Source organism: Chiloscyllium plagiosum, unplaced genomic scaffold (genome assembly GCF_037043375.1).
Source record: "Chiloscyllium plagiosum isolate Xiang-an unplaced genomic scaffold, Cpla_swu_hap1 HiC_scaffold_4, whole genome shotgun sequence".
NCBI lineage: Eukaryota > Metazoa > Chordata > Chondrichthyes > Orectolobiformes > Hemiscylliidae > Chiloscyllium > Chiloscyllium plagiosum.
Window position 1 is genome coordinate 87,400,843 of NW_028270142.1, and position 15,129 is coordinate 87,415,971.

The following is a 15,129-nucleotide window of genomic DNA, read 5'->3' on the forward strand; positions in this document are numbered from 1 at the left end:
CTCTCCTCCCAGTTCATTCCCTCACCATCCTTACTATCTTCAGTCATCCTCAGCTACTTGCCCTGTATCCACTTCATGACAGTTCACAAGTCTATGAAAGCTTCTAAATCTCTCAAACTGAACAAACATCACTAGAAAAATATTATCCTATTTGAAAAACTTACAAATCATGAAAATAAACAACCTACTTGAATTAGCCTTAGGAAAATGATTATCCACTATGAAAAGCAAATGGATCTATCTAAACCATCAACAGTTTTCATTTGGCAATCTAACCATCACCACTTGACATTCAGTGGCATTACTACCACTAAATTCCCATTATCAATATACTTAAGGTTTCCATTGACTAGACACTGAACTGGCCTAGCCATTTAAATACCATGTATAGAAGAGTCGAAAAGGGTAGCACTGGAAAAGCACAGAAGGTCAGGCAGCATTGAAGGAGCAGGACAGTCAATGTTTTGGACATAAGCCCTTCATCAGGCGCACAGGCTAGGAATCCTGCAGTGATTAACTGCTCTTCCTGACTCTCCAAAACCTGTCCACCATTTGCAATGCTCCCAACTGGTATGGAAGGCTATAGTTTTAACCATACTTAATGACATCATCTAGGACAAAGCAGCCCAAATTCATTGGCATCACATCCGCAAGCATCCACTTCCTCCACCACCAATGCTCAGTAACAACAATGTGTTCTATACACAACATGCAATGCAGAAATTCACCAAGGCTCCTTACATAGCACCTTCCAAAACCATAACTATTACTATCTAGAAGGACAAGGGGAGCAGCTACATGAGAACATAAGCATCTGCAAAGTCCCTCTAAGCCACCCAGCGCTCTAACTTTGAAAGACGTCCTCATTGCTTCCCTATTACTTGGTTAAATCATGGAAATTGCTCCAGGATTGCATACAGACACACACACACACACAGCAGTTCAAGAAATTAGCTTATCACCATCTTCTCAAGGGCAATTTGGGATAGAAAGTAAATGCTGACTAAGCCTGCATGGTTAAGGTTAGGGTTGGATAAATGAATGATTTTTTTGAAAGAGGTAATTATAGCAAAGATTTTGCTTTGACCTAAGCAGTAGCAATATTACATCTTGCAGTAGTGGCAGTTGATAGTTAATAGTTAACATTTATGGAATTAATCTATGTATTTCCACTATTATACATTTCTTTCAGGAAAAAAAGTACAACAGAAAAAGTGGCCAAACTATGGCTAACAAAATGAACATAATATTAGATCCAAAGAAGAGTCATATAAATTTGCTAGAATAAAGCAGCAAGCCTCAGGACTGGGAGCAGTTTAGAATTAATTAAAAGAGGATTACGAGATTTATTACAGGTGAAAAAAATAGAAAATAAGAATAAAGAATACATGCAACAAACATAAAAGCAGACCTTAAGCACTTGTAAAAGTATATAATAAGAAATAGATTAATGAAGGTGAAGTAGAGCCTTCAGAGTCTGAAACAGGAGAGTTCACATATAGAACAAGGAAATGGTAACACAGCGAAACTTTAGTTCTGTCTTCACGGAAAAAGACACAGATAACTTCCCAGAAATGTGAGTGAAGCAAGGTCTATTCGGAAGGAAGAATTGAAGGAGATGAGCTTTAATGAAAGAAAGGTGCTGGAGAAATGAATGGAACTGAAATCTGATTAATCTCTGCGCTCTATTATCGCCATCACACAAACATATAACTAGGAGCAGAAACAAAAACAGAAATTACTGAAAAAGCTCAGCAGGTCTGGCAGCATCTATGGAGAGAAATCAAAATTAACGTTTCTGATCCAGTGACCCTTCCTCAGAACGCAAGGAACAGAACTAGGTCATTTGGCCCCTTGAGCCTGCTCTGTCATGGCTGCTGTGTTTGTGTTTCATATTCCACACTCTCATTGTGGGCAGCACGGTGGCACAGTGGTTAGCACTGCTGCCTCGCAGTGCCAGAGACCTGGATTCAGTTCCCGCCTCAGGCAACTCTCTGTGTGGAGTTTGCACATTCTCCCCGTGTCTGCATGGGTTTCCTCTGGATGCTCCGGTTTCCTCCCACAATCCAAAAATGTGCAGGTTATGTGAATTGGCCATGTTAAATTGCCTGTAGTGTTAGGTAAAGGGGTAAATGTAGGAGAATGGGTCTGGGTGGGTTACGCTTCGGCGGGTTGGTGTGGACTTGTTGGGCCGAAGGGCCTGTTTCCACACTGTAGGGAATCTAATCTAAGCTACACCTAATAACCTGTAATTACTTTGTCTATCACCTCTTCTAACATATTCAGCAACACCAACCCCCCAAAATAAATACCCACCACTTTCTCAACAAGAGAGCTCCAAAGTCGCATGACCTCTCAAAGAACATCTCTGTACTGAAAGGGTAACTCCTAATTTTTAAACAGTGCCCTTTAGTTTTGGACTGACCCACAAGAGAAAATGGTATTTCCATGTCCACCTTGTCAATGTTTTTCAGGATCTTATACATTTTGATCAATTCACCCCTCATTCTTCTTAATTCCAATAAAACAAGCCCAGCCTGTCATAAAACTGATAAAACCAATCGTCATAAAACTCTGTCCAGATATCAATTCAGTAAGCCTCCTCCCAGCTTACTCCAATGCATTTACATCCTTCCATTTATATCCATTAGTTGACCAAGTCTACACACAGGATTAAAGATGTGGTCTCATCAATATTGTATACAACTTAAGCATAAGATCCTTACTTTTATCCCAAGGTGCGAAAGTTGGTAACGTTGGAAATAGCAGATATGCTGGATGTTATCTGCCATATTTGTGTAGAATTGGGTCAGCTGTGTGTCTACATCACTGGAGTTTAGATGAATGAAAGGGAATCTCATTGAAATGTGTAAATTTCCAACAGGGCTAAACAGACTGAGCTGGGATGATGTTCCTCATTGCTGAGGATACAGAACTAGGGGTCACAATCTCTGAATATTTTGGAGCTAAATTAGGAGTGAGAACTATTATTACAAAGAGGGAGGTGAACTTGTGGAATTACTGACCACAGAAGTCTGTGGAGCCCACGTTACTGAATATATTTAAGAAAGAAACAGATCTCTAGAGGCTAAGTGTATCGAGGGATATGGAGAGAGAGTGTGGGACAATGATGGTGCGGCGCAAGATCTGTCATGATCATGTTGAATTGTACTGGACAGTTACTAGACTCCAATCAGGACTAAAGAATATACAAACTCGTCTTCAGCTGCAACCCAACACGAAGTTTTTATTCCATAGCTGTGCACTCTCAAACAACTGAATACAAGTCTGCAGCCTGGCTGATGACTCAAAAGTGTGACTCAGGCCTTAAAGGGACACTGTCCGAACATAACATACACCAGCTATAGTGTATAACATCTGCATGCTGAATGGCCTGCTCCTATTTGGATTGGGTCGAAAGTTACATTGTAAAACAAAAAATGAAATAGGAACCCAATTTTTCTTCAGCATATCTACATCCGTTCATATGGAAATATGATATGGGATTAGTAATCAATCCATTGATAGCATTAAGGAGGACTACTGTAACCCCTGGAGTTGACTGCTGCCTCCATTTGACTAATTTTTTTTTACACAGTCCATTTTGACCTAATTTCCTGAGTCTTGCTGAACCACAGAATGGTTACAGCACAGAATAAAACCAAACAGCCCATTGTACCTGTGTCAGTTCACAGAAAAAGCGATTCACTTCATTATCCATCCTGGTTGCCATTTAATTAGCCCTCATAGTCCCAAGCTTCTGGTCGTGTGACATATTACTTGCTTTCGTTATAGAGTCATAGAGGTGTACAGCACGGAAACAAACTCTACGGTCCAACCCGTCCATGCTGACCAGATATCCCAACCCAATCTAGTCCCACTTGCCAGCACCCGGCCCATATTCCTCCAAACCCTTCCTATTCATAAAACCAACCAAATGCCTTTTAAATGTTGCAATTGTACCAGCCTCCACCACTTCCTCTGACAGCTCATTCCATACATGTACCACCTTATAGAGGTTATAGAGGACCTTATGAGGGGCATGGATAGGGTAAATAGGCAAAGTCTTTTCCCTGGGGTTGGGGAGTCCAGAACTAGAAAGCATAGATTTAGGGTGAGGGGGGAAAGATATAAAAGAGACCTAAGGGGCAACTTTTTCACACAGAGAGTGGTACGGGTATGGAATGAGCTGCCAGAGGAACTGGTGGAGGCTGGTAAAAATGCAACATGTAAGAGGCATTTGGATGGATATATGAATAGGAAGGGTTTGGAGGGATATGGACTGGGTGCTGGCAGGTGGGACTAGATTGGTGTGGGATATCTGGTCGACATGGACAAGTTGGACCGAAGGGTCTGTTTCCATGCTGTACATCACTATGACTCTATGACCCTCTGTGTGGAAAAAGTTGCTCCTTAGATCTCTTTATATCTTTCCTCATACCATAAACCAATGCCCGCTAGTTCTGGACTCCCCCACCCCAGGGAAATTTATCCTATCCATGCCCCTCATGATGTTGTAAACATCTATAAGCCTCAGCCTCAGAAGCTCCAGGGAAAATAGCCCCAGCCTGTTCAACCTCTCCCTATAGCTCAAATCCTCCAACCCTGGCAACATCCTTATAAATCTTTTCTGAACCCTTTCAAGTGTCACAACATCTTTCCGACAGGAAGGAGACCAGAACTGCATGCAATATTTCAACAGTGGCCTAACCAATGTCCTGCAACATGACCTCCCAATTCCTGTACTCAATGCTCTGACCATAAAAGAAAGCATACCAAACGCCTTCTTCACTATCCTATCTACATAATTGTTTTAGTGATTGTGTTAGGGTTAGATATTCACCAGGCCATAGAGTAATTCCTTTTCCCTTTTTCAAAAATAGTGTCATAGGAGTTTATTCACCCTTTTTAGATTGCAGCTCAGACCTTGATTGACTTTGACAGTTGAGCAGTCCTTCAGCCCTACACTGAAATGCCAGCCTATATTTTACTTTCAAGTGCTTGAAGTGGGACTTGTGCCTGCAACCTTCTGATTCTTGGGGGCAGCATTACCAGCTGAGCTTCAGCTAAGGTAGAGGCAGTCTTCCAAAGAATCTAATTTAAAGTATCCCTTAAGTTTTGTTGGAGGCTGGATATAATCAATCTTTTGTTCTCATCCCAAAACTTTTCTTTATATCTGCCTAGACATCATCGTCTTGATTGGCTCTGTGGTGATTGTTGCTGTGGGGACACTGCAGAACATAGTAGCAACATCATTGCGAAGCTTACGTTTTCTCCAAATACTGCGCATGTTGCGAATGGACCGGAGAGGAGGCACATGGAAACTTTTAGGATCAGCTATTTGTTCCCACAGCAAGGTATGAGACCAGTTCAAACAGTCATTGCCTTATTTGTAACCTAAAGGCTCATATTTAATGTCCTGACCTTCTTTCTGCTCTCTGCTGTTTTCTTTCCCCTGATGGATTCCATGCAGAAGCTGCTTTTCATTTTCCAACAGTTCTCTTATGGCTCCCTCATAAGGTTCTCTCTCAATTTGTCACTTTATATAAAAATATTGAAAGAAACAAATGGAGCGAAAATATTCTTGGCAGGCAGAAGTGTAAAAGGTTTGAATCTAATAATGTAGCCAAGACTATAAATTGAGCAGGATCGGTCATGTGTGTATGGAAGTATTTGAAATTCAAATTTTATTGAATAAAAGGAAATACCTAGTATTTTGACCAAAATTGCTTTATGTATTATCCCCACAGGATAATCCAATAACATTTAGTTGAACTCAATACTGACCAGAGCCATTTTCAGGAACACCTCAAAATCATGGCATTATAGGGAGTTGGTATGAGGATACACTCCACAGTGCAAGTTCTTCAATATTCAATGTTAGATGAACTTTATTAGTTTCATAGAGAATTAAGACATGTTGAGGAGAAGGCCTGTTTGGCAATGAAAGGAGACACCTCTCCCTAGGGACATTTTTAACTTTGAAAAAAATGAGTTCCATCTGAGATAGAGGATCAAGTCCAGTAAATGCTACTCAGCCAGTGCTGAAGTAAGCCTTCCATGCTGTAAGACCTTGCTGGACCAAGCTAGCAAAGTCTTCCTTACTGCATGAAAGGGTAAATGATAGGCGAGGATAGAGCCCAAAGAGAGTGAAGAACGGTTTGACAGACAAAGGAGTGGATAGTGATCTGGCTAGGATGGTGAATATCTATTACTGTAATGGGAACTGTTAGTGGCTAACAATGGGCTGTGTGTAATAACATACTATGTGAGAACAAAGCCTGTGTTCGAGGAAGTTGGGATAAGGACATTACAGAGCTCAAGCCCTAAAGTTATTGAACTTGATACTGAGTCTAGGAGGCTGCAGGGTCCAAAGTAGAAAATGAGGTGCTGTTCTTCCAGCTTGTGCTGAGCTTTGCTGAGCAAGCTTGAGACAGAGATATTGACCAGTGAACAGGGTGTGTTAAAGTCACAGGTAACAGGAAGCTCAGGGTCTTTTTTGCAGACAGAACGTAGGTCTTGTGCGAAGCTGTCGCCCAGACTACTCTTTGTTTCCCCAGTGTAGAGGAGACCACATTGTGAACAGCAAATGCAGTAGGCTAGATTACGTGAAGTGCAAGTAAAGTGCTGTTTCACCTGGAAGGTATGTTTGGGCCTTGGAATACTGAGGAGGAAGGAGGTAAATGGGCAGGAGTTACACTTTTGGCGGCTCCCTTTCAGAATGGGAGGCGGTGACCAGTGGTGTGCGGCAGGGATCAGTGCTGGGACCGCAGCTTTTTACAATGTACATTAATGATATAGATGAAGGTATTAAAGTAATATTAGCAAATTTACTGATGACACAAAGCTGGGTGGCAGGGTGAAATGTGGGGAGGATGTTAAGAGAATACAAGGTGACTTGGACAGGCTAGGTGAGTGGACGGATGCATGGCAGATGCAGTTTCATGTGGATAAATGTATGGTTATCCACTTTGGTGGCAAGAACAGGAAGGCAGATTATTACCTAAATGGAGTCAAGTTAGGTAAAGGGGCAGTACAATGAGATCTAGGTGTTCTTGTACATCAGTCAATGAAAGCAAGCATGCAGGTACAGCAGGTCTTCATAACAAGAGGAATTGAGTATAGAAGCAAAGAGGTCCTTCTGCAGCTGTACAGGGCCCTGGTGAGACCGCACCTGGAATATTGTGCGCAGTTTTGATCTCCAAACTTGAGGAAAGACATTCTGGCTATTGAGGGAGTGCAGCGTAGGTTCACGAGGTCAATTCCCGGAATGGCGGGACTATCTTACGCTGAAAGATTGGAGCGACTGGACTTGTATACGCTTGAGTTTAGAAGGGCTGAGAGGAGATCTGATTGAGATGTATAAGATTATTAAAGGTTAGACACTGTGGAGGCAGGAAGCATGTTTCCGCTGATGGGTGAGTCCAGAACCAGAGGACACAGTTTAAAAATAAGGGGTAGGCCACTTAGAACAGAGTTGAAGAGAAACTTCTTCACCCAGAGAGTGGTGAGTGTATGGAATGCTCTGCCCCAGAAGACTGTGGAGGCCAAGTTTCTGGATACTTTCAAGAAAGAGTTGGATAGACCTCTTAAGAATAGTGGAATCAAGGGTTATGGGGATAAGGCAGGAACAGGATACTGATTGAGGATGATCAGCCATGATCAAAATGAGTGGTAGTGCTGGCTCGAAGGGCAGAAAGGCCTACACCTGCACCTATTGTTTATTGTCTGTCAGCCCCTTCTTCCTCCTCCCTCTTCCCTCACTATGGGTTGCCACAGTATTAATAACGGTTAATAAAGCTTACCACCCCTTCCCCACAATAGTCACAGAAACAGATTCCAACTACTTACAGCAGGCAGAGAAGAAGTGGCAACAAAGCAAAAGAAGTAAAGGTAAGTTGGGAGTTGCATTTTCCCTTATTCTCCATAGTCATCCTTCCCAAAATTGGACAGGATCATGGGAGAGTGTAACCAGCAACGTTAGGATTCTGAGTGCGGGGTTGGGCCGCTTATGTCGCATCCAAACAGCTTCATCGTTGTCTTTCCAGCTGGGTAACCATTTGTATTTGGTTCTGGTTACCCTTGGGCCCGCTCCTGATGTCCTCCTGCAGGAGGCATGGGCCCCGCATATCTCCATCTCTTGTGGCGGCGCGGGAAGACCAGCCTAGGCTCATTGGTTAATGCCCAGCCAGAGTCGGCGGAGGTGCAGCGTAACCGTCTCCAGCTCGGTGATGGCAGTGGAAAAGCAGCACATTGCCAGGACCCCAGAGACAATACCACATGGTGGCGACTGAAGGTGAAGTCTAATAGAGAGGGAAAAATGAACTTTTCAAGCTGTATCAGTAACATCAGTTTAATATCAACGAGGTAAAAACAATGACTGCAGATGCTGGAAACCAGATTCTGGATCAGTGGTGCTGGAAGAGCACAGCAGTTCAGGCAGCATCCGACGAGCAGCAAAATCGACGTTTCGGGCAAAAGCCCTTCATCAGGAATAAAGGCAGAGAGCCTGAAGCGTGGAGAGATAAGCTAGAGGAGGGTGGGGGTGGGGAGAAAGTAGCATAGAGTACAATAGGTGAGTGGGGGAGGAGATGAAGGTGATAGGTCAGGGAGGAGAGGGTGGAGTGGATAGGTGGAAAAGGAGCTCGGCAGGTCGGACAAGTCCGGACAGGTCAAGGGGACAGTGTGGACTGGAAGTTTGAAACTAGGATGAGGTGAGAGAAGGGGAAATCAGGAAGCTGTTGAAGTCCACATTGATGCCCTGGGGTTGAAGTGTTCCAAGGCGGAAGATGAGGCGTTCTTCCTCCAGGCGTCTGGTGGTGAGGGAGTGGCGGTGAAGGAGGCCCAGGACCTCCATGTCCTCGGCATAGTGGGAGGGGGAATTGAAATGTTGGGCCACAGGGCGGTTTGGTTGATTGGTGCGGGTGTTTCGGAGATGTTCCCTAAAGCGCTCTGTTAGGAGGCGCCCAGTCTCCCCAATGTAGAGGAGACCACATCGGGAGCAATGGATACAATAAATGATATTAGTGGATGTGCAGGTAAAACTTTGATGGATGTGGAAGGCTCCTTTAGGGCCTTGGATAGAGGTGAGGGAGGAGGTGTGGGCACAGGTTTTACAGTTCCTGCGGTGGCAGGGGAAAGTGCCAGGATGGGAGGGTGGTCATAGGGGGGCGTGGACCTGACCAAGTAGTCACGGAGGGAACGGTCTTTGCGGAAGGCGGAAAGAGATGGGGAGGGAAATATGTCCCTGGCAGTGGGGTCTTTTTGGAGGTCGCGGAAATGTTGGCGGATGATTTGGTTTATGCGGAGGTTTGTAGGGTGGAAGGTGAGCACCAGGGGCGTTCTGTCCTTGTTACGGTTGGAGGGGTGGGGTCTGAGGGTGGAGGTGCGGGATGTGGACGAGATGCATTGGAGGGCATCTTTAACCACGTGGGAAGGGAAATTGCGGTCTCTAAAGAAGGAGGCCATCTGGTGTGTTCTGTGGTGGAACTGGTCCTCCTGGGAGCAGATACGGTGGAGGCGAAGGAATTGGGAATACGGGATGGCATTTTTGCAAGAGATAGGGTGGGAAGAGGTGTAATCCAGGTAGCTGTGGGAGTCGGTGGGTTTGTAAAAAATGTCACTGTCAAGTCGGTCGTCACTAATGGAGATGGAGAGGTCCAGAAAGGGGAGGGAGGTGTCAGAGATGGTCCAGGTAAATTTAAGGTCAGGGTGGAATGTGTTGGTGAAGTTGATGAATTGCTCAACCTCCTCGCGGGAGCACGAGGTGGCGCCAATGCAGTCATCAATGTATTGGAGGAAGAGGTGGGGAGTGGTGCCGGTGTAATTACGGAAGATCAACTGTTCTACGTAGCCAACAAAGAGACAGGCATAGCTGGGGCCCATATGTGTGCCCATGGCTACCCCTTTGGTCTGGAGGAAGTGGGAGGATTCAAAGGAGAAATTGTTAAGGGTGAGGACCAGTTCGGCCAAACGAATATCAATCTGTTTAGTAATTGATTCCTCTGTGTAACAAAGATGGCGATGGAGACATTATCACTTTTTACTGTACCTGGGTACAAGTAAGATTATTAAATCAAAACCTGTGATCTATTGACAAGAATGGTTTCAATGGAAAAATGTAATCTGCACTTTTCTGCTCATCATCTCTACACATCTGGAGATAAAGTTTACTTTTAAGACTTTCCAACATGAATATATATGGGTATGAAATGCAGGAGCAGTAACAGTGATTCTATGGAGATGACTTTGCCCTGATGAATTCGTCACTTAAGGTCTCAAATAACGAGTTACTCTCATTAACGTACAGAATATTCTGACTTGTCTTATTCCTCTCACTTACTAAAATGAAAGGAAGGTAAATTACAAAACTGTATTAAGAGTTATTCTGTGCTACCAGAATTTGTCCTTATCAACTTTGAGTTACTGAGTGGACTGATGTTATAATACTTCAAAATGGCACCTCAAGTTGAGTGGAGCATTGTGTATTTATGACCTATGAGGGAACTAATAGATCTTTTCCATATTTGGCAGGAACTCATCACTGCCTGGTACATTGGATTTCTGTCACTCATTCTGGCCTCGTTTTTGGTTTACCTGGTTGAAAAAGATGATAATGATGCCAGAAACAGTACACAGGACTTCAATACCTATGCAGATGCACTGTGGTGGGGTTTGGTAAGTGCTGCTACTGCTGCCTTTCAGTCAGGACAGTGGAAATTTACTGTAGTTTTATGGAATTGCTGCTTGCAGAATTTCTGTGAATGTCCAATATTCTGTGGATATTCTGGTATTTTACCTTCTCTTTAATTAATCAATATTCTAATTCCTTGTTTGTAAAATGTTATACGTGAGGTGACATTTTATTACAATAACAGTTTATTTTGAGTCAAAAGTCAGACTTTGATTTGGTGTAAGTCAGTTTTAACAGACTGCAACATGTTTGATGGGTGAAGAGTCTGTGCTGCTGTGGGACACTGAGTAAAGGAGAAGGAACTATACAAATAAATAGCTGAAATAATATTCCACACCTGCAGAAAATGTAAATGAAGCTTTAGGGTAAATGGAAACAGATCTATGGAGATACACAGATGAAGGGGCACAGACTTTAACTACCTCTGAGATGGTTGGAATTTCACCCCAGAATTTGAGTGAAGCAGCACAGAACTCTAGTTAAATTATTTATCTAATAATATTGTAACTGAGTATAATTGAATTGAATGATGATACAACACCCAGAATAGAGGAACTCAGCTAAATAGGACCGACTGCCTATTTGTTAACATTTTTGGGTCAATAATTTTAATCTTTTAAGAGAGATACTTGTTAAGAATCATAAATTCAAAGATTTCAAAAGTAGGCCCTGGCTCTACCTTTGGTCCAATTACAATATTTTGTCTTAGAAAGGGGAACTGGGAAAAGATCATAAAATAGATTTATAACATTAGCATGATCTTCAATGGCCAACCTTTAAATGACACTACTGGAAACATTAGACATGGCCAGTAGCCAGGGTCAGAAGGAAAGCAGTTTACTTTTTACCTTCCTTGTGGACTACAGAGAGTAGCAGTGGAATGCTAGGCTCTCTTTCCCTCCCTTCTGGTGTTCCCCTCCCTGCGCATTTCTCTTACACCAGCGACTTTAGCATTGAGTCATCTCACTTGTCATCAATTTTGTGATTATCTTTGCTTTATTTGTTCATGGGATGTGAGTGTTTAGTATTTAATGTCCATCCTAACTGACTTTAAGATTGAAGTTGAGCCTACTTTTTGAACTGTTCAAGTCCATGGACAGTGTTGCGAGGGAAGGAGTTGCTCACTGCTGCCTTGCTAACTAGTCAATACAATCTATCTGTACTGACATTATAATATTCTTTTTTCAATTTTGAAAACCTCTATCACTCTATTTCTTAACTTTCTCAACTATAGACCAAACCTTCTGACTTCTCAATTGTCTTTTCCTTAGGGTAATCTTTCGTTCCTAACGTTCTCATTCTGAATGTATCTCTTTCACTGATTTTATATTGTTTCTAAAACAATGAATTTTACTGAAATCAAGGCACAGATTTTCATCCCAAGGTCAAGGTAGTGGAATCATTAGAAATCCCAGCACCACAAATATGAACATCCTGCATTTCAAATTTTGTTCAGGGAGCGAGGCTATGTTGAGAATTGGGACGGGTAACTCAGGAATAGCCTAGAAGGCTGGCCAGTTCCTTTGGCTGGGCTGAAAGCCTGTCTGGTGACTCCGGCACTGTAGGCAGAGTTTAAAATTAAAGATTTAACCAGAATCCTGCCCTCACCACTTCATTCACTATGCTCTATCCATATGTCAAATTATGGCCTTGCAGCCAGTTCTATGCCCTGTAATACTCTGATGCTACCATTTTCTCATCTACCTATCCCCATCGCACAATGCTCCCTAAGCATACGCAGCCTGCATGGTTTCTATCACCATATATGCCCTCAGTCATTTGGGATCAACTCATCTACCACCCACTACTGTTTACCCTTCCCTTGCTGTGCTAAATCAAATGTGCTAAATCATCATGGGTATTTATTAGGAGGCATTTGGACAGAAATTGAAGTTTCCTATCTCTTGATTGTCACTTGTGAAACAAAGCACACTCTCAATGATACCATACAATGTGCAATACAATGATACTGCAGTAAAAATCACCATAGTCTTACCAGACCGTAGAACTACTGTCTTGGAGAGTGTGGTGTGGTACTGGCAAAGCACAGCAGGTCAGGCAGCATCCGAGAAGCAGGAGAATCGACGTTTCGGTCATAAGCCTTTCATCAGGAATGCAGGATTCCTGATGAAGGTTTTATGCCTGAAACATCAATTCACCTGCTCCTTGGATGCTGCCTGGCCTGCTGTGCTTTTCCAGCAACACACTTTCTCTTATTAGAGAAAGATGACTGGTGGTGGTTTAATTTGAGGATCGCCAGACATCAGGTGAGGGAAGAGGTTGAGAAGGAGAGTCTTTCATGGTAACCTCAGTTTTACTGCAAGAACAAATTCATGAGGAAAACATACATTTCACTTTAACATTCAACGACTTACCTAAGCAAACATTTGTGTTGTGGTTAATACCTTATGTAAATATATCCCTTGAATTCTTAAAACCACTAAATCAATAAACATTTCTATTTTCTATATCCATAGATAGCCAATTCAAAAATGGAGTTTGGAAAATTAGGCGTACAGCACAAATCCTATAATGGTGTTATGTAGTCAGGTACTTGGAATAACCACTTTTCTAAATGGAATTTTTTGGACGGTATCTTGATAACTTTGTAACCCCAATGGGTATATGAACTTTTTAAGCACAATCACGCATTTTCATAATCTCAAAGAGTGCCTTACCGCAGCCAAGCTGTCTAAGGACCAGATCAAAAGGGGTGGTACTCCAATGGAGGAGAAATATAAAAAGCTCCTCCAGCACATACTATTTACACCCCATCACACTCTCACTCTCACATCCATACCCATTCATGAAATCTAATTCACTCTTCCCAATTCTCATGGCCCCCTGTATGCTATGCCAATGTAATGTCTACTTTTACATCACATTTTTCCCTTCACGCTCCATTCCACCTCACTGAGTATCCTGGAAGGGTATAACTCCATTAACAATCAAGAAACTTAACACTATCCAAGACAATACAGCCCATTGCCCATTTAATTGGCACCATGTCTAACACACTCAACCTTCACTGTCTCCACCACCAGCACACAGAGTGCACCATGTACAAGATGTTCCACAACAACTCACCAATGCTCCTTCAACAACATCTTACAGTCAGTGGCTTCTGCTACCTAGAGAGACAACTGTAACAGGTACATCGGACCACTATCACCTTTAGGACTTCCTCCATTATCCTGACCTAGAAATAAATGCCGTTCTTTCACTGTCTCAGATTCGAAATTCAGGAACTCCTTTCCTAACATACTGTGGGCGTCTCTATACCTTGAGGACTACAAAACAGCCCACAAATACCCATATAGAAAACAAAGCTTAATATGTAAATTTCTATACTGCAGGTTACACTCTGTTGGGAGAAGTACTATCAGTCATGTTTTTGTAAAATTCATTCATGGAAAACAGGCATTGCTGTTTTGGTCTGCATTTATTGCACATCGGCAGTTGCCCTTGAGTTGGCGCGGAGCTGCCACCTCGAACTGCTGTAGTTCATGCAAAATGCTGGCTCAGCCAGTCACATCCACATCCTGAGTGAATATTTTAAAAAATTGGAGTGTGTAGACTCCTGGTGATGTCAGAGAGGGAGGTCAAGGATCTTGAACCAGCGGCTGTGAAAGAATGGTGATGTATTTCCAAATCAGGATGGTGTGTGGCTTTGAAATGAACTTGAAGGAGGTGGTGTTCCCAGGTTTGTGGGCGGCACGGTGGCACAGTGGTTAGCACTGCTGCCTCACAGCGCCAGAGACCCGGGTTCAATTCCCGACTCAGGCGACTGACTGTGTGGAGTTTGCACATTCTCCCCGTGTCTGCGTGGGTTTCCTCCGGGTGCTCCGGTTTCCTCCCACAGTCCAAAGATGTGCGTGTCAGGTGAATTGGCCATGCTAAATTGTCCGTAGTGTTAGGTTAAAGGGGTAAATGTAGGGGTATGGGTGGATTACGCTTCGGCGGGTCAGTGTGGACTTGTTGGGCCGAAGGGCCTGTTTCCACACTGTAAGTAATCTAATCTAATCTAGTATCTGCTCCCCTTGTTCTAGATGGTGGGGATCACAGGTTTGGAAGGTGCTAGGTAACTTGTTACAGTGCATCTTGTAAATACTCCTGCCACTATGCCTTTATGGTGAAGTGAGTCAATGTTGAAGCTTTTTGATAGATGACCAATCAAGCAGATTACTTTGTCCTGGATGATAGCAATTCTCTTGAGTATTGTTGGAGATGTCCTCATTCAGGCAAATGGAAAGTAATCTATCACATTCCTGACTTGTGCCTTGTAGACAGTGGATAGTTTTTGAAGAATCATGATGTGAAAGACTCACAGCAGAATTCCTAACCTCTCACTGGTCTTGCAACCAGAATATTAATATGGCTAGTCCAGTTCTGTTTGTGGCTAATGGTAGCCTCCACATTTTTAGGCTTATTAACAT

The 15,129-nt window shown here is 43.0% G+C and overlaps 1 protein-coding gene across 1 annotated transcript in view; it reads left to right on the plus strand.

The window, feature by feature from the left end:
• Window positions 1-15,129, plus strand: part of kcnq3 (potassium voltage-gated channel, KQT-like subfamily, member 3) — a 435,667-nt gene that overhangs the window by 300,034 nt on the left and 120,504 nt on the right. Inside the window, exons 4-5 of the mRNA XM_043688263.2 lie at window positions 5,185-5,357; window positions 10,534-10,677. Of these exons, the coding sequence (XP_043544198.1) occupies window positions 5,185-5,357; window positions 10,534-10,677 (317 nt within the window). The remainder of the gene's footprint in view (window positions 1-5,184; window positions 5,358-10,533; window positions 10,678-15,129) is intronic.